Source organism: Pogona vitticeps, chromosome 12 (genome assembly GCF_051106095.1).
Source record: "Pogona vitticeps strain Pit_001003342236 chromosome 12, PviZW2.1, whole genome shotgun sequence".
Classification (NCBI taxonomy): domain Eukaryota; kingdom Metazoa; phylum Chordata; class Lepidosauria; order Squamata; family Agamidae; genus Pogona; species Pogona vitticeps.
This window is the reverse complement of record NC_135794.1, coordinates 20644937-20665395: the sequence shown is the minus strand read 5'-3', so window position 1 is coordinate 20665395 and position 20459 is coordinate 20644937. Positions and strand designations below refer to the sequence as shown.

The 20459-nt window shown below is 44.9% G+C and overlaps 1 protein-coding gene across 1 annotated transcript in view; it reads left to right on the top strand.

Annotated features, from left to right (window-relative positions):
- Positions 1 to 782: 782 nt before the first annotated feature.
- The window catches only part of PCSK6 (proprotein convertase subtilisin/kexin type 6), a 72938-nt gene continuing 53261 nt past the window's right edge, over positions 783 to 20459 (top strand). Inside the window, exons 1-2 of the mRNA XM_020781733.3 lie at positions 783 to 1066; positions 14900 to 15004. Coding sequence (XP_020637392.3) covers positions 902 to 1066; positions 14900 to 15004 — 270 coding nt within the window. The 5' untranslated portion in view covers positions 783 to 901. The remainder of the gene's footprint in view (positions 1067 to 14899; positions 15005 to 20459) is intronic.

Sequence of the window (20459 nt, the reverse complement as noted above, 5' to 3'; positions counted from 1 at the left end):
TCCTTCTGCACTCTCGCTGGACTTCAGGCTGATGGGTTAACTTCCAATCGGAAACGACCGGGAGTAGATCTCCCACCTGACTCTGCTCTCCCGCACATGGCAAGATTTTCTGCGTGCGCTTTTGCGCACAGCGCTGTAATGGCAACTACCTCTTTTACTTCGCGTTATGTCAATGTCATAGAAAACGTGTTAAATCTTTCAGGTGCCGCGCGCCTCTACGGCCTCTTGTGCCAAAATAGTCTCGGGGTGCGGATGAATGGGGCCCCTTTGCTGGTGCTCCCATCCCCTGCTGCTCTCTGGAGGGACCCCTATCCTGACTAGAGAAATAAAAGGACTTTTAAGACTTCTTTTCGGCATAGGGTTATGGCGAGAATTGAGAGGAGAGGCTGCCATCCTGAACTCGTCGCCGACTCTGCCCCGTGACCCTACGATCCGGAGTCACTCGCTTTTTCGCGGTCCACGCGGCCAAGCCTCGGTGACTCGTTCTGCCAAGGAGCCAGAAGGCTTAAGGAGCGGGTGATTTCAAGGATCCCGGTCGGCCCTGCCAGGGATGATCTGGAAGGCGTGCTCGCCGGACTCGCAAGGAGCATCCTGCGCCTCGGTGCGCCTCCGCGTCTGGAGGCGGGGAAAGGGATTGGGACCCTCCCCGGCCTCCGCCTCTTGCTCTGGCCAGGCTTTTTCTCTCTCGCTCGCTCCCGCCCCCGGGAGAGGCTGCCTTAAAAGCCCAAGCTCCCCCCACCGGCTGGCGGAGGCAGGCGCTCAGCCGGGCGCCCCAGCCAGCCAGCCAGCCAGCCTGCCCGTTCCCTTCCTTCCTTCCTTCCCGGCCGATCGCCTCTGCGCGCCCTCGGAGAGGCTCCTCCGCTGCGCGCAAAGGGAGGACGCCGCCGCCGACGCCGCCGCCATGCGCGCCTTCGCGGCTTGCCTGGTCCTGCTGGTGGCGCTGCCGCCTTGCCTGGCCAGGCGCTCCCGGGCGGTTTACACCAATCACTGGGCCGTGCGGGTGGCGGGGGGCCCCGGCGAGGCGGACCGGCTGGCCTCGGCTTACGGCTACCTGAACCTGGGACAGGTGAGCGAAAAAAAAAACAAAAAAGCAAAAACTTTCTGCCCTTTCCGAGCTTGGGGGGGGGGGGTAAAGGAGGGGGGCGCCCTTCCTGGCTACTTTTTTTGGGGAGAGCGGGTGGAGAAAGGCGCAACGGAGACCTCTCCCTTAGTTTCCGCTTGCATTTAGCACGGACCTTATCCGGAGAAGCCCATTCCTAAATTTTGGGGCCTCGTCTTAATTTACGGAGGGGGGGGGCAAAGGCTAAACGGGATCGATCCAAGTTCAGGGAAACATCGGGAGCGAAGCGAAGTGGGGTCGGGAAGTTCCCCGAAGCTCTGAGGCGCCTGGATGCCAGTCAAGGGCAATCCTGTCCAGGTCTACTCAGAAGCCGTCTCCACAGAGTGTCGTGGGACTTATTCCCAGGCTTTAAGGACTGCAGGTTATATTCCCGAGGGAACCTTCCTGGATTACCTTATTATTGAGAGAGATGTTAGGAAACCCCCCCCCCTTTTTTTTTTTTCTTTTCCTTTTCTCAAACCGGGAGGCAGTTGAGAAAACTTTATTCCGCAAATAACGATTTGTCCGGTTAACGCCTTTAGCCCTGGCTGGGTCGGCCCCTTGGGGGGAAAAAATCATGACAGATGTTTTCATCTGCCGGAATCCCCGCTCGGTCCCTGTTCGTTGTCTTGATCTCTTCATTTGTTGTCCTGGGTTGATAGTGACCGGTCCGGCGAAAGGGGCTGGGTTTGAAAACCCAGCTTTATTTATTTTTCTGGGAGACTGGATGACTTTGGGAAGGGAAGGCTAGAAGTGAGGAAGGACAGAATCCCACCATTCCGGATTGTACCCGGTGCCAGAAGGACCCTCTCTGCCTTCGAGAAACCTAGCGCGCTTTTCTGGATGATCTCGCTTTTTTTTCTTCCCCTGCAACCACGTCTTTCTGTTCCTTCTGTGTCCCGGCACAAATTACTCCGCATGCGAGCTGCTTCCCCCCCCCCCAGATCTTTTGCCAGGTGGAAGGCGGAGGGAGCATCTTTCCGGGGAGGTCCCGGGGATCGAACCGGTGTCCTTCTACGTGCGAGACGCGCTCACAGCTGTCTTCCAGAAGGAAGTGTAAAACGACAGGCAGGTTCCCAGTCCCTCTTTGAGGCCAGCGATTTCCTCCAGATGCCTGTCCCGGGATCCTGGCCCTGGATGAATGATTTCTTCCTACCTTTAGCAGCTATTTCCCCACCCCAAGATCTTGGGAAAAGTTACTTTTCCAGGAATTTTAGTCCGAAACTTTATCCAGCTCTACATCTCCTCCCCTTTCTCTGTGATCTGCTTATTCAGTTGTTGGTGTTTAGTTGTTAAGTCTTGACTCTTCATGACCCCATGGACCAGAGTATGCCAGGCCCTACTGTTTTCCACTGCTTCCTGGAGTTGGGTCAAATTCATGTTGGTAGCATCGATGACACGGTCCAACCATCTCATCCTCTCTCGTCGCCGTCTCCTCTTGCCTTCGAACTTTCCCAACATTAGGGTCTTTTCCAGGGAGTCTTCTCTTCTCAGCTTTTTCAGTAGTTATGCCAATGAAGCCTTTCTGTCTTACATCCTCTTCTTTCATTAAATCAGTGGCTCTCCTACACATGGCCCCTAATAACTTTTCTTAAATCCCCAGGGACGGGAAACTCAGCTAATTTTGAGTGCCGGACTTTATGCTGTTTATTGTTGAATGAACAATTTATTTATTTTTTGTTTTGTCATTAGGTTCACATTTATGTCTGGTCTTTCCTTAAATTAGCTCTGGTTGATGCACTTCGTACCCCCTAATCTATTCTTCATTGGTGGTCCTCCCCCTCTATGAGAGCTGTAAATTTTCATTCCTAGCTGAACCACTGCTGCAACGCTCTCTTCTCTTTCCACTCTATTAATTTTCAGCATCACCTCAAACTTTGCTCAATGGCCCCATCCCAACAGGTGGATCGTGAGACACCAAAGCAGATGAACCCAAAAAGCAATTAGTTAGCTAAATCATGATTTGGGGGAGGGGGAATGTCTGAGCCAGATTCAACCGCCCAGTGGAAATGAATCAATATTTAATTTTTGCCCAGCAAAATGTGCCCTTATCACTTTAATGCTGCTTATAAAGCTGTTTATATATTTCTTTCCCAGGCACATAAGATGAATTGATTTCTCTGCGGGTGGTTTTTAGGGAGATGAGAAGGGGTGGGAGATAGAAATGGCGGAATGTTTTGGATGCCGACAAACCTATAAGATTTGGATGCCGACAAACCAAGTGGAGATTTCTTGCCCAGATTTTACTGCAATTAGTTCAATGCCAACATCTTTGCAAATTTGAATAACATCTCTGTTGGGGATGTTCGGAAACAACAACACATTCATGCATCATTTGGCAGAGGTGGGGGCTGAGCTAGAGTGAAGATGGTTTTTAACAAGTGTGCGACTTGTAAGAGTCATAACAGCCATTTCCCACTGATGGATGAGTAGCAAGAAGGGGGCAACATGTCAATTTGCAACGGCAGGGAGCTGTGATGAAAAAAAATGAACAACAGAGGAGAAGAAATCACAACATGGAACCTCTGGAATATCACATCCTGCTTGGAGTACCACATTTCAAGAAGGACGTTGGCTTAGGGAACATCGCCAGAAGAGGGGAACCAGAAAGGAGAGAGGGTCCAGAAACCAATTTCTGTGATAAATAATAATGGGAAGAGCTGAGTCTGCTTGGCTAAGAGAGAAGACGATTAAAGGACAAGATAGCAGCCTTCACATTTTCAAATGGTTTACCTGAAGAAGAGGAACCTAACTTGCTCCAACGAAGAGGAGTGGAACTATATGACTGAAAATCTTCAGGGAAGACTATTCTTGACTGAAATTAATAGAAATGTCCACCACATTCTCCTAATTTTATGCGGGAGCACCAGTGTAGAGAGAGATGGAGAAGACTAGGATTCAGGACATATTGGTTCATATTCCCACTCAACTATAAAACTCATTAGGTGGCCTTGGGCTGGCCACCCTCCCTCTGCTTGACCTACCTCACAAGCTTGTTGTGGGAAGAAAGTGGAGAGGAGGGAAGGAAAGTTATCTTGTTCTGAGATGGATGGATGGATGGATGGATGGATGGATGGATGGATGGATGGATGGATGGATGGATGGATGGATGGATGAGAGCAAGAGCTTCCCCATGGGGGAACAGGCTGTCATAGGAGCCCGTGTGTTCTCTTTCAGTCATCATCATTATGGACTCTCAAGTCAATTCTAATTTATGTTGACCTTTTTCAGCGTTTTCTAGGTAGGAAGTACTCAGAAGTGGTTTATCATTCCCTTCTTCTGGGAGTGTCCTGGAATCCTGCAGTTCACCCAAGGCCACGCAGGCTGGCTCTTCTCCCAGAAGGCACAGTGGAGAATCAAATTCCCAACCTCTGGCTCTGCAGCTAGATGTCTAAACCACTGATCTATTCAGTCAGCTCTCCCTTTCAGTGGTGATGTGTAAATTAAGGCTGTCCACCTCTAAGGGATGCAATAGTGGCATCTTTCATTGATCATCAAGTGAGAGTAGATTACTTTCAGATTCCTTTCCAGGACTGTTGCTTCTGTGTGGAATTTGTTAGGGCTAAGGCCCACTTTGAAGGAGTCCTTCTTTCTCCTGTGCCGGTTCTCCCAAAAGGGGGTAAATTGAGGGGGTCGGTTGATGCAAACAGCTGCATGTGCAAATTTCCAGGTCCTAAGCACTTTAGAGAAGATGAGGAAGCACAACCCAAGCAGAGCACGCTAAAAGCAAAATGCATAGGTGAGGAAAACCACATGCTATGAAAAACACTCTTTTCATCTCTTATAGTGGAGCTTCCCCACTTATTTTTCAGATACGATTCTCTGGAAGTCCTTTCTGCTATTTTCTTCTGTTGTTTTGCTTACTTATAGTGCATCTGTCCCCTGAACTCCGCCATTTTGCAACCAATATGGCATCCATCCTTGTGTGTGTGTTCTCTACTACTTGCCTTCATATGCTACTTTCTGGAATGAACATAACAAGGGTGTAATTATGAGTTGAAAGTGTGTGTTTGGGTGGGGGAGCGAGGAACAGTCTGTGTGTTCCATCCAGGACTCACATAAGTTATTCCGAACTTTAAATACATAATGGTTTCCCCATGTGATTAAACGAAGGGAAAAGCTGTGGTTAGCAAATGCATGCAAAGTACAGGCCTAAGCAGTCAAACCAAATTTAAAGATAAGTTGTTTTTCCTGACTCAAACCATAGCACTGTTTAAGCGTTCTACATGTAGTGTTTATTAGTATTGTTATTGATGACGGCAATCAAGAAAGCACAAGGTGTTTTTAAACAAAATGGAATTTCTCATTGTATCATAGATGTTGCTGCAACAGCAATAATGACAAGAGTTTCTGACACTTGGAAAAAAAACACTATGATTTGATCTTTTCCCCCTTGTATGTGAAGCTTTTTAAAGTAAGCGGCTGGAGTTTTTATCAAGAGAAATGCAACAGAACAACAAAGGTTTCTTGGCTTAAGATCCTTTGTGATAACTTCTTAGAGTTTGCTCAACTTCTGCTGATATCTGTCACCGTTTCTTAAACCTTTATGTGTCTTGTTCAGTTGCAAAGTTTGGGTAGGTTTTGCTGGGATTTGTTTCTTTAAAAAAAATCCCAGATTATTGCTTTTCTTGCTGCGTTCCTCTTGTTTCTCAGTTGACTGCTCCTCTCCCATCATGGCAGAGTGATCTGTCTTTCTGCAAAAAGTTTTCTGCTATAAATCCAGACTTCACTTATCTTTCAGTCATTTGGGGAGGGGATATATCTGAACGGACAGACTGATATTAAGGTATGAATCTAATTGCTAGAGGAGACTCACCGACTCTATTGTTAAATCGCATTGACTTATTGAATCTAGTCTCACTGGGATTGGTGAATTGGATTTCGGTGTAAATGTTTGGGTGCAGAAAGTACGGTGCTCTGAAATCAGAGCTGTTGAAAAGAGAAATATACTGTGAATGGTTAAAAATGGGGGGTGAGAGAGAATCTCTCAATAAGCTCAATATGGAGATTTTCCTTCAAAAATAATGTCCTAGTGCAGAGGGATATTGAGAGCAGATCAGGTATCCTAAATTAAAGGATTATATTGTTTTGAAGTGAAACCTTACTGGAACATTTAATTAAATAAACAAAAGGAACATCATTTATTTTGAAGGTACCGTGTTTCAAGTAATGCCATTATTTATACAATGTTATTTTTGAAGTCCTGTCCCCAGCAAGCTAACCTTACGACTGGAAGTGGGCCAGGTTAAAGCATCGGCCAATGCAGCATCCTCCAGGGGCATTCTGGGAAATTAAAAATGACAGCTGATTTGTCATGATTGGGCACCCAACACCTGTTCGACCAATGAATGACCCATCTCTACTCAGGACAGATCAGCTGCCATTTTTTATTTCCCAGAATGCTCCTGGAGGATGCTCAATTTGGGCAATCCGAGATATTCTGGGAAAAATTTTTAAAAAAAGGGTGGCTGGTGAGGGACGTCCAAGGCAGGGTTCTGTGCAATGCTATCCTAGCAGGGCGATGGGATCCTGCAGCTATGCAAAGATGCTATGGTGCTGTTGTTGGCCCTGTCTTTAACTGCGGTTTCACCCCAGCATGTAATGTTTTTTCCTGCTATAAGAGCGGCATTGTGGGGAATCAGACGATGAAGCCACAGGTAAAGGCTGAGGATCAGGATGAGGAAACACGGACAGTTTTACTGCTCTCCCAGCAGTCTCCTCTTTGGGTTAGATGCAGAGCAGACCTCGAGATATTGCTGGAATACAATTCCCAGAAGCCATGGCTGGCATAGCCAGTGATGTGGAATGTTGGGAGTTGTAGTTCAGCAAATAAGTAGGTGGCGAAACTTTGCCCACCACTACGCGATGGGTTGACTTTTACCTGCTGAGTAGCGTCCGTGCATCTTTCGTATGAAACCCCCACAACAGGAAGTGCCTTGAACAAGGAATTTCCTGTCTCCTTTCCCCTCACCGTCTCTGCTGGGAAGAGGATGTAGAAGAACCTCAATGTGTCTAGACCATTCTTCTCCATTATAAATTCTCTCGTGCCCGGGCCGGTCTGTGTTGCATGACGTCCTTGGTCCAATTTTGCTAAATAGTGATGAATGGATCCTTTAGCTCATGGCAGTTTAAACTTAACTGGATGGAATTGGCAGGACCCCATTGCCATGGCAACAGAACAATCCATACCCTCCTCCGTGTATGAACAGGAGCGTTGCAAAGCCAAAGAACACTTTCTCATTGTTTTGGAGCTTGGTCGCCACAGACATAAACACGCCGAGCCAAGCGGTGCCAGCCTAGATCTTGTAACATCAGAGCACGAGGATGGAAATGGAAATGGAAAAAAAAACAAAAAACACCAGAACTTCGGCACTTCAAGTTTGCCATGAAATCCACTCAAGCTCCTTTTCAAGGTCTTATCGCTGCTTCAGCTTTTGTTGCAGCCTGATGTGTATTTATCCCCTTCTCAACTAGTGGCATACAGAAGTCATCTGTGTAGCGTGGAGGATTGTCTGCACAGTGACAAAGGATTCACTTCCTTCAATCCTCATGGCCTCCTGGAAGTGGGACACCAATGCCATCTTCTAATAACTCTGTTTGCCACTGGTGATTCATTTGCGACCCTTCGTCATGCTAATGGACCGTCACACAACCCTGAAGGCATTGATTTCATCTAGTTTCTAAATAAGGATTGACTTGATTTGTACTTGATGGGAGACCACCAGGGATGTCTACAGAAGGCTAGGAGAAAATCTTTCCTAAAACCCTGAAGAACTGCTACTAGCTAAGACTCAACATCATTGTACCCTTGGGCCTTTAATACCTCTCACAATCCTCTGGTTCCCCTTCCCTGGCTGAAATCCTGTGTCTCACACTTAGACTTAACCTCCTTGAAAGTCTGACTGGTGGGACCAAGCATGTAAAAAGGTCAAGAACCACTGCTCTACAGCAGTGGTCCCCAACCTTGGGCCTCCAGATATTCTTGGACTGCAACTCCCAGAAGCCTTCACCACCACCTCTGCTGGCCAGGATTTCTGGAAGTTGAAGTCCAAGAACATCTGGAGGCCCAAGGTTGGGGACCAATGCTCTATAGCACATGGGTGTAGACCAGTGGTTCCCAATGTTGAGTCCCCAGATGTTCTTGGACTACATCTCCCAGAAATCCTAGCCAGCACAGCTAGGAGCACTTTCTAGGAGTTTGAGTCCATGAACATCTGGGTATCCAAGGTTGGGAAGCACTGGTGTAGAACAAGAATAAGGATAAGCACAGACTTATTTGTATATTTAAGGCAGAAGAATTTCCCAGATGTTTCCTTGAGTGGGCAGGACATCTTTCCTGGAATATTTCTTCACCTGCCTGCCAGACTAAATGCTTTCTGGAGACATTTGTGTTTGCCAGAAATGGCATTTCTACAATTCGACTTGTTGTTATTATTGTTGTTGTTGATGGCGGTGGTGCTTTGAATCCCTTTGCCACTTCTGACCTGACGGCTGCATGTTTTCCTGTGCTGTTTTGTTAGTGGCGCATTCCAAATCTTGCATTTAGATTTAATAAATGGCAAACACAAGGGACTGCGTAACTCTCCAGGGGTGGCGGGGAACATTAGTGCTTCCTTCGCTTTGCTTGTTTATGAATTTAATTTATACTAAAAATGGAGACCCTGGGGACTGGAGATTAGAATTAGATTTAGAGTTTAGAACTAAATGAACACAATAAAGACTGGAAAAAATGTAAACTCTAAACAGCAGGGGAGAAGGTAATAGCTGCAGAAATAAATTGCTAACCGACATGGAGATGGGATGTGACGGCTGAAACAAGAAATGCATTTGAACTGCTAGCATCTGACAGGTCATTCAGTCACATATGCAGATAGAGGTTCCCAAATTGAAATATCTATGTCTTGTATCATAAATGCAGGAGAAAAAGCTCATAACCGTTGTTACCAATGACAGGCGTAAAGAGATGCTTGACAAAATATTGTTAATTGAAATACACAGATCCTCTATTACCTTGTAAAGCATCATGCCAAACTGGCCCAAAGCTGGAACAACTTAGATAGTTGACAGCCTAGCAGAATTTACAGCACTGGTTTACTCAGCCTTGGTTGGATGCAAGTGAAGCTTGCAGAGATGAGCTGGAAAGGGCGAAAGGTGATTTGAGACTTTTGGAAATCCTGAAACAAGCTGGGAGGCCTCAAAGGGGTCAAAGAAGAAGGAGCTTCCTTTTCTTCTTGGTATTGCATTAAGACTGCGAGTTTGACTGTTGTGCATGAAATTGAGTGAGAAGGAACACCGGAGGTTGGCTTAGACCACGTCAGACTGCTGGAGGTTGACCTGGGAGCCTTCTGCATGAAAGGGAGATGCTTTATTACAAGGTGTACAGCTTTCTATTTAAAACTGGGGGGGGGGGATCCATGAACTGGATTGCTTTGATGTTGGTGGTCTCCTTCCCTTCATTCTGTATGTTAATTCTTCCCCCGTTGCACACCTAAATGTCCATGGCTCCAGACAGAGATTGGTTTACTGTTTAAGCCATATGGTTTGGAAGAATCAAAAGTTCTCAACTTTTGGCCTTCCAGATCTTTGAATCGCAACTCCAAGAATCCTGACCTTGGATCGTGCTGGCGGTGGATTCTGGGAGCTAAAATACAGAACATCTGGAGGAGGGATGTGTCTTGGCCTTGTGGCAGCCAGGGATGCTTTGTATGTACTTCCCAACCTTTGGTCCTATAAATATCCTGTTCCCTTTGGAATGAGAGTCTGCAGAGTGCTCAAGAAGGTGTGGGAAAACCAAACTAAACCAGAGGGTACCCAGTGTGATGACGTAGCAAGCACAGAAAATCAGAAAACCTTGGAAACACTTTGCACCAAATAACTGGTTACATTCCATGAATTACTTGTAATTATTTCCTTTTCCTATAGCAAAGCTATAGTTACAATTAAAACCTAGGCCTCCCAAGGGATAACATTCCCCTTTTTATAGTTGAAGGTAATTTTTCAGTTACTCGTATAGTTCTAGGAATGGTGCTCTAAACTATGAAAAGAGAATATCTCATCGTTTGTGCTGTACCCAGTGCTACTGCCATGTGTTCAGATGTGGCTGTTGAAGCAGATGAGAGGTGAGTGTGTGGTTGTGGAGCACAGACCCGTGGCTTACAGCATTGGAGTTTTACAAAATAACCACAACGTAACTACTTAGTTCCATCTGAGAACACTAGAGTATAATTACTTCTTTTGGGAATTGTAACTCATGGGTTTTTAGAAGGCCTTGGCACTTTAATTATAGCTAATTAAATGTTCAAAATAAGTTTCCTCTGGTTATGGGAGACTTAAGCTTGCCTCCAGGTGATCAAAGAGGGAGAATCAGTACCTTGGAGAGCTCCAAAGGGACACAGAAGGAAGGTGATGATCAGCATAGTTTTGATACAGTTCCATCCATTCACCAATGGATTTGCAGGGGGTTTTTTAAAGCGTGTAATGGGATACAAAAATGTACAGCTGGAAAAAACGTGTGTAGTTTGAAAACAGACAGAGAAATCCTGTTGCTTCTGTATTAGAGTCATTCCAGTCCTGCATCTGGCTTAGAATCCAGATGGATCATAAGTCGTGAATGCTTTCATCCTGCTACAGGATGGGCCTGGATCAAGAAGTTGTCCTCATCAGTTGTGTGGAATGGATGGGGTTTTAGAGGTCACTTTAAAGTCACATGGTAGTCATGTGGCTTTTGAGTCCATGCTCTTGGGAAAACTTTTAATCTGTTTTCAAACTGTGTTGTACATGGGTCAAGGGACTACCAGACAGTCTAATACACCCACACAGAGAGAGACACACATTTAAATGCATATACACAGAGAGGGTGGAGAAGGAAGTTGAGTGAGGGAACCCAATTAGGCCAGTGGTTTGGGAGGGAGGGACACACACATGGACACACACTCACAAACATTCACACACACGGGGTAGGGAAGGAGAGGGAGCTAAGGATCTGGCAGCTGGAGCTGGTGAGCGTGAAGGCATACCAATGAGTGGCAAACCCCTAGTAGGCATCCTTCAGTCTCGGAAGACTATGGTATCGTGCTCTGTATGGAGGACTTGGAACAGCGTCTAGTGTGGCTGAGGAGGCCAATTCGAGAGTGACAATCCCTTCCACACTGGAGACAAATCCAATCTGTCCCCTGTCCAGCTCCCTGGTTTTGCTTCCTTTGTGACTTCCTCTTTGCCTCAGCCTGCTGGACAAGGGTCTCTTCAAATTGGGAGAGGCCGTGATGCACTGCCTGCCTCCAGGCTGAACGATCAGATGTCAGAGTTTCCCATCTGTTGAGGTCTATTCCTAAGGCCTTCAGATCCCGCTTGCAGATATCCTTGTATCGCAGCTGTGGTCTCCCTCTGGGGCGATTTCCCTGCACTAATTCTCCATATAGGAGATCCTTTGGAATCCGACCATCAGCCATTCTCACAACGTGCCCAAGCCAGCGTAGACGTCGCTGTTTCAGTAATGTATGCATGCTGAAAATTCCAGCTCGTTTGCTGTGGGGCAAACCCCACAGACACAATTTACACCCAGAGGCCTTCACATTTGACAAAATGATTCAAAATAAATAGATTTCTCAAGTGATTTAATATATATGACCCTCTTGCGTCCAAGTAAAATACCTTACTTTCCAACCACGCTCCCCTGGCCAAAAAATAAAAAAAAGTTAAATCACACTTTCCACTGTGCTGTGTTGTCAGAATTTTAAAAATCAAATTCAGACACACTAAACACAATTTTAAAAAATAGTGTTTGTTATTTTCCCATGTGTCACTGACCCTTTAGATAGGCCCTTTTCCTCTTCAGGGGGTGCTGCTCCTAAATGCAGAATGAGTATCTGATTGATTGCATAACGTAACGTGTTGGAAATCCTGCTGATGTGACTCCATGCTTTTAATAGTCATCATGTCCCCTAAGTTGGGCTTCCGGGTTTCTCCTTCTGCCCCTTGTCACAGCTAGCAAAGAGAGTCAGAGCTTAGCGATGGAACACTTGTTTGGCATTGCAAGATGCCATGATTCATTGCCTTGGTGTTGCCATTGAAAAAGCGTCGTGGGTGACTGCCAGGACTGACAAAACATTTCTGCCTGGAGTTTTGGAGAGTTGCTGCCAGTTCCTATCAATAAGGCTGGATAGATGGACCAGCGCTGTGAATCTGAGCGATGGCAGCTTGTTCTTTAGATGTCACCAGCTGGCATTTTGTTTTTCCTAACACGTTTTGGGCATTTGAGGTGGGTTTTTTTTCCTCGTTTTCCTTGACTGTCCTCTGTCCTGCAGACTAAATATAGATTATTAATTTTTTTGTGGCTTATTTATAGTTTTCCCTTCCTGGACAAGAAAAGCCCAGTCTATGTGAGCAGTGAGCTTGCTTCTGACAACTATACAGTGACCGTTCTTGGCATGTAGTGAACTGTGTTTTGTCTGAACTGGAAACTGTTATATTGACAAGGCTTCTCAAAGGCAGTACCAAGTTTAAGATACCCGTGCCATACCTGGGTGCTGTGAGTTCAGAAAAACACAGGAGATGGTCAAGACTGGTGGGGAGAATCTCAGCTGTGAAAGTTGCATGACTGTTGACTAGTTTTTATTTCTCATTAAGAGTTTGAGTATATTGTAAAAAGATTGGGTAAGATTTCACTGCCTGGGTGTGTTGATTGAACGATTGTTTTTGGTGATGGCAATGCAGCAGATTTTTGAAATAAATATTAAGGATTTCAATAAGAAAAGGTGTGTGGCAGGCTCAGTCCTAGGCAAAAAGTGTTTTTATTCTACCTCTTTTCCTCATTAGGTGCTGCTTCAGTGTCCATAAACTTCACAATATCTACCTTCCTCTTACATTTCTGTAAGATGGCACTTGTGCCCAACATAGACGTATGTGACCTAGGAAACAAGAAAAAGTGTTTTATTTGTTTCCCTCTACATTATTGGTCTGTTATTCCATAATTTGGAATTCTTTATGTAGCTTAAGCAAGTAATCATAGAGGTTCTGGTCGATGAATGGAACTAAGATTCCCTTTTCTAGTTTAAGGATGCATAATACAACTTGATATCCCCCCCCCCTTTTAAAGTAGAGACTCTATTTGGTTTAGCTTTGATACAACTGGTCTTCTCCACTTTTCCATGATCAAGTCTGGAAAAGATTACTTTGCAATTAAACTGACTCTTCTGTCTGTCAAGGAATTGCTTCAGCTTGCCCCCCCCCCAATAAGTAGCATCCCTGCAGCTGGACCAAAAAAAGGTTCAGGTTGGGCACAGATTGGGGTCAGGAGAGAGTCCAATTCTCTGTATGTTGCGTGATCACTGGGAAATAATCCCATTGGACCGCTCTGCAACCAACTGAGCTAAGAGCGCCTGGTTCCCTCCCAACCTCTGTAGCCTTATCCAAAATGCAGCCTGTTTTCCCATGCAAGCACACCCTAATTTCGGTCCAGTTGATTCTGTTGGGTCCATAGAAGCATGACTGCATCTGGATCTCGCTGCCTGAATGGCATTGTGATTACTAGGAACATTTCCAGATCTTCCTACTATGAGCTGCTAAAATAAGCGCGTCAGATGCTAGCGCTGTGGCAAAGTGGCCGTGGTTTTTCAGACTCCCTTTATGCTTGTGCACCTGTGAAGGGCAGATGGTTCCCTAGGAGGTTTTGCGTCCAAGTTCTTGGCGGGTGTTGAATTCTGGAGGCTGAATTTGGATTAAGCAGCTCTGTTGCAGTTTGGAGTTAGAGAAAGAGGAGAGGGTTGCTTTGCCGTAGGCATTCCCGAAAATGTGATTTTTGTTTTATTTTACCTTGGTTCATACTGTTACCAAGAGATCAAGACCTCTTAGCTCGCTGATTCACATATGCCTCTAGCTAGAGCAGAGCCCAGAGGGCTTGTATATCCGACATAGAATAGCTTGTGTCACATAGCACTTCAACCCTCCGTTCAGTGTTCTCAGTTTGAATGTGGTTGTGGAATCGAGCATTTTCTTGAGCCTTCATATGCAAGTTGTTGTTGTTGTTTAGTCATTGAGTCGTGTCCAACTAAACAAGTAGTAGGCAGACATAACCATAGTTATAAGTTGGGTAGGAGATGCAGGAAACTGTGTCTTCAGAATAGTTAACCATTAGATCTCTCTCGATCCCTCTCTCTCTCCATCCTCCCATCCATCTATTGAGTTTGGACAAGCAGAGATGAAGTTGGTAGCAGCCCAAAATAAGACAAGCGGTGCAGAGCAGTGATTCCCAACTTTGGGTAACCCCAGTGTTTATAGACCGCAACACCCAGAAACCCGGGCTAGCACAGCTACTGATGAAGGCTTCTGGCAACTATAATCCGAGAACACCTGCCACATGATTCCCATCTCTCCCACAAAAGACAGTTGTGACTTTGTTTGAAATGATTGGCCGAAATCCAGTAGTGTAAAATTATGCTGCATAAGGCTGATGATGTCATCAATGACAGCCATTTTGGGGGGAAAGATTTTGATCCACCCCTCCCAGATTCCAAGATTCCTTCAGATCCCTTTCATCCTGGGACAAGTTGTTGGGGGGGGGGGCGGCATGGAGGGGGGAAGTTTTTAATTTCCCAAAATCATTTCCACCAGTAACATCATCCTGGTGGGAGTGATTTTCGAAAATTGAAGACTTCCTCCCCTCCTGCCTGTCAGGTCACATTTGATTTATTGGACATGTTTACCATTCAGAATTTTCTAGAAAACCCACTGGTGGGTGTGGTGTTCTTTGTGACTTTGGGTTGCCCCCTGTTCTGAGTTCTTTCTGCCCAACTTTTGTTACAGATTGGGAACCTGGAAGATTATTACCATTTTCATCACAGCAGGACGATTAAAAGGTCAACGTTCAGCAGCAGAGGTGTCCACAATTTTCTCAGAATGGATCCAAAGGTAAGTCGCGTCCACTGCTGACATCTCATCTTCTCTGTAAGCAACCCAGAACGAGGAGATGTGACCAAACCTAAAGTTGATATTTCTGTGAATGAACACTGGTAAAAACTATAGTTAACTGGTTAACAACCCATAGGTATCACTAAGAGATTTTGCTCTTTCCCTGAATTATTTCCGAGGACATCTTTGCCTCCTCTGAACCTATTTTTACTCTACCTTAAACCTTAAGTAAATATAAAATGATGGCCAATTCTGTTGCTTTACGGCCCCTTTCTGAGGGCTGAAAAAAAATGACTGGCTAACCGTTCCTCAGTATGAAGTTTCTTAGTCTCTAGGGAGCTTGATCACGTGGTGTGGGGGAAGAAATCCATATATCTGCACAGAAAAGCAGGTGTTTTTAAGTCTCCTTTGATACAAACCAAATATATTTTTCCATTGCTTCTCTTGGCATTTACCTAGCTGAGAGGATTTAAATGGGTTGCTTGGATGCATAATCCGTGAGTACATTCCTCCTGCGCCTTAGCAGACAACTTTGCTATTTGAGAAGCATATTTAATGGGGACGCATGAATACGCAACGAGTAATTAAGGAAGTCTTTACTTACGTGAAAAGTAATGCCACCTCAAGTTTAATGGGGGGAAAAAAACAACAAAGAGTAGTGCTTTTAAAGCCCTGTAAACAAGGAGCCCTTTTTTGTGTGTATAGGGGCGACGCTTGCTGCTTTTAGATCTTTCTCAATTTATTCGTATTTAATTTGAAATACGCATCTCTTTCCGGAGGCTCCTTGAAATGAGTAAAAACAATTTTTGCCAACGTTAACTAGAAGATCAAGTGCCTTTCCTTCATGGTTAACAGGCTGTCCCTTTCAATTTAACTTGCCTTTTCTGATAGGGGAAAGGAAAGAATATTTGTTTTTACAAACCTGTGCCACATTTAAACACTCCAATATGGGGATGTCTCTCTCTCTCTGTGGCTGCTGTTTATTCCTCAACCAGGTCCATTGAACTGGAGTGTTATTGTATGTCTGAAGGAGTAACAGGACCGTGTTTATGGACACTAAAGACAAACCTACTTGAAGACTAGAGCATGAAAAAGCTAATGGTTTAGACTACAATTCCCAGAATCCCCTGGTCATAAGATAAACTATGCTGCTTGCAGAATTCTGTGAGCTGATAGCCCCAAATTAAAATATATTGCACCTAATATATTGTGAATAATATATGTATTAAAAAGAGCTGCCTGCAGTGAATGAGGAAAGAAGGAAAGCAAATTATTCTACCTATTATGACTCCTTCTCAGCCCTTGTCTGAATTAATTTAGGGGAATAACAGGCAGGCATATATATAAGATTTTGTTTTATTTTGCTTTGCTTTTTTTTGTCTTTTAAATATATATATTAAGGCCAAAGATTGCATGTAGATGCTGTTTTCCCTTCTTTGGCCTCAGGAGATTTTAGGAGAATGCCTTGCATTGATACACTTATTTACCTGCCCTTCTCAACGGAGAAAAGCAACAACTGAAGTATGTGGCTTACCAGTGGAATTTCCCAGGCTGAGAGCGATCCTGCGGTTCAATGAATGTGTGAACTCAGGAAGAGGATCGCTCTGACGGCTTGTCTGGTCCAGTGCTGGCATCTTCACAGTGGCTGGTCAGATGCCTCTGGAGAACCTGATGCCGGAAATGAGTGGATTCACACATTCCCCACAACTGGTTTATGGAGAGGCATGCTGTCTCTCCTATCCAAGGTACTAGGACAGTCATTCTGAGTGCCAGCAAGCTCAGCAGTTCCCTGCTTTGGGTCCCCAGAGATTCTTGGACTAAAACTCTCAGAGACAGGATTTTTGGGAGGTGTAGTCCAAGAACATCCAGGGACTCCAGGTTGGGAACCACTGTACCAACTCTTGAGCATCATTCAGAAGCTATCAGTTCTCCACCGAGAAGACAGAAAGGTTCTCCTAACTTCTCCTCCTCTCCAAACGCTTCTCCCATCCTGGAATCGTAAGGAGAACTTTGTCCAAACCTGCCCGTATGTCCCTATGTAGTGAGTTACACATATAATGAATTACAAAGGCATCAAAAAAATCTTTGTGCCTATTCTTTATTCTCCAAAACACAAGCAAGTTATCAAAACAAGGATGAATAACTCTCGTCAGAGTGTGGTAATAGTTCCAAAAATGTATTGTCATATATAAGGATCATGCGTATTCTGGATAGTACTGTAATTTGTTGATTTCAAATAATTTTACCCCACCTTTCTCCTTGAAAAGAGCCAGAGGCAGCTTACCTCATTTAGAAGCCAATATTTAAAGTGAAAAACAGCACGTGTACGAATACGAAAAAGAGTCAAACAAACACCACACTAAAAATAGTAAACAAAAACATATTCAAAGCAGTTAGGCACAATTGTCCATTTAAAAAAACCCCACTTGGGCAGCTAGGCATTAAAGGAAAGCCTGCTGAAGAGAAAGTCAGAAGGACCGCCAAGATGGGGTCAGGTGGGCCTCCAGTGGGAGGGAGTTCCAGAGTCTGGGAACAGCCACAGAGAAGGGCCTCTCCTGTGTCTCCTCATCAAACACACCTGTGAAGATGGTGGGACAAAAAAAAAAAAGAAATAACTTTCTCATATACCCCTATATACAGGAGAATCCAGTCTGATGAGGTGCATCCATGTTTGAGGAATCCTCTTTGTAGAAATAATCAAAACATCCCAACGGATGTTTTCAATTAGCATTACATCATGAACGAAGCTCTCTCATTTCAGTGTTTAGAGAATGCTGCTTTAGTTAAGGTTCCGAAACAATCTGGGTGGGTCTTTTCACTTTTCTTTCTTCCAGCAGATTGAATCACTCTGCTCTGTGGTACATGGCTCAGCCCGATCAGGAGGCCAATTAGCAGCATGTAATGACCTACGCAGAGCCTTTGTTCTCTTTTGGGGTGGGTGGGAGTGCAGAGTCCCTCTCGAGGCAAAAAAAAGAGGGTCATTACAGGTGAAAGCTGCGCTAGTGAAAGAGGAACGCCATCTCTCTTGCTCTGAGGTGGGGTCGCAAAGGAGGAATTTAATGTTCTTTTCTACTCTCTCCTAGCATGGGCACAAGCAACTTTGGCAATTTTAGGGGTGAGGTGTGTTTTTTTTCCTGTTTCCCCTAGTTTGTTTGTATATACCGTATTTTTCGCACCATAAGATGCACTTTCCCCCCACAAAACGGGGGGGGGGGAAGTCTGTGTGTCTTATGGAGCGAAGAAAACAGATTATATTTTCCTGTTTTCTTCTCCTAAAAAATTGGTGTGTCTTATGGAAAGGTGCGTCTTATGGAGCGAAAAATACGGTAATCTTTTTAACCCACCTTTCTCCTGAAAAAAGGACCCAAGGTAGTTTACAACAATTAAACGACAGTATCTCAGGTAGTAACAATGAGTATACAATACAAAACGGATCAATGAAGATAATACTAAAAAACAAAACAAAACAAAAAACACATAAGCAATAGCCAAACGTAATCAAAGCAATAAGGCACCCCAATCCATTTTAAAGACCTTGCTCCAGTAGCCAGTCACTCAGGAAAAGCTTATCTGGAGAGAAAGGTCCTCGCCTGCTTGCAGAAGGACAGCAAAGATGGGGCCAGCCTGGCCTCCAGTGGCAGGGAGTTCCAGAGTCTGGAAGAAGCCACAGAGAAGTCTCTGTCCTGTGTCCCCATCAAATGTACCAGTGAAGGTGGTGGGTGCAAAGAAGAAGGCTTCTCCTGATGATCTTAACACTCAAGCAAAGTGACAAAAGATCTGGAGAGAGCAAAACTGGAATTGACTATTGGCAGTCCATTTCCAGTTTTGAAAAATTGTTAATTTTTGAGTTAAATGGTGCTGAATGGCGGGAGAGTTATTTAAAAGCTGATGTTTTGGGGGGAGGGATTTTTTTTTTTTTGAGGGAAGGGGTCCAGGAGTCTGGGAAAGCAAGGGCTGCAGAAAAAGAGAAGAAGAAAGCTTGAACACCTCAACTGTGTCCACCCCGGATTTGGAGCAGAAGTGTTGAACTTCTGCCCACATCCCCCTTGGCTACAAAAATTGGGAATGTCCCTCTCTCCTTTGGTTTTGCGCTTAAGGCCATGATCCTGGACTCCGTAAGAGAAGTATCTCCTGAATAGGGGACCACTGACCCTATGGATACCCATCAATGACTGCTGCTGTCATCCATCACCATTACCCAGTCTTGCAGGACTAGCAAAGAGGGGAAGCTTAGGGTTCCAGATGCGACCTCCGCCATCTTTAAGCAGTGAAATTCCCCCATTGAAACCATCATAAAGCGATCACTTTTGCGATTGCAAAAAGTTCATCGTAATGCGGTTTTGTCATTAAACAGGGTGCTTGTCTTGCGAGGCACCACTGTATCTTCAGTGCATTCTCATCCCATCTATTCAGAGGGAAGTCACGCTCCACTCATTGAGAACTACCCTCCATTTAGCGGTTGTCAAATTAAATTCTAAGAAGCTTGACTCCAACTCAAGCAGTCCGCCATCTTTAAGCTTTAGCTTCTGGAAACTGAGAGGAGACCATCCACACCAGGAAAAACCAGCAACAGTCTAGCATATGCTCAGTCGGTTGTCCCAAACCTTTTTGGGCTCAGGCTTGTTGGCTAGGCCCTTGTAACTAGGCAACCGTGTTGTTGATGCTACACTGCTTTTTGTTGGCTGTAGCCAGCTTTTGTGCTGCTTCACCCCAGTTCACCGAGGTCCCACCCTGCCTCCTAGGCTTGACAAGAGCCATGCCTTGACAAGACACCGAGGAATGAGTCCTTGGGAGCGAGAACTTGTACACCTCCTTTATGGGTTCCTCACCATAAACCCCACGAGAACAAATCCCTTTCTTCCTAATCAAACCCCAGGTTTTTAAAATAATATATTTCCAAAAAAGCTCCCCAGGCTTGAAGAAAAACGGGATATAATCATCCTCTAAAATAATCACTTAGGAATTGGTTGAGCACATTAAATGTCTGATGGATCTTGTTTCTTGGCAATTGTTAAACACACAGCTTTTGGAAAGGTCACCTCTGGTCTTCCCCACCCTGGGACTGTGATTTATTATTACTAAAATCTCCAACTAATCCATGTATAGAAAACCTCCCTTGCTGAGATTTCTACTACAAGATCCTTTTAACTCCCACAGAGACTCTTCTTTTAATCCGAGATTTTATGGTTGTTGTTTTTTTCTCTCAAGAAATTGTCCTTGATGAAGCTGGGATTTTAAAAAACCAAAACACAAAATTAATTCTCCCATGCAGTTGTGTGGCGAGGTTTGCATCTCTTCACTGGAGTTGTTGTTATAAGCCTATTCTGTTTATAATGAATACACATTTTTTCCTAGCCTCATGCTTCCAGTGTGCAGCCTGCTTATAATCTGATTTATCTTGTTAATGTTCCGTAGAGGGGTCGCTACAGCTGTAGAACATCTGCTGTCTCAAAGC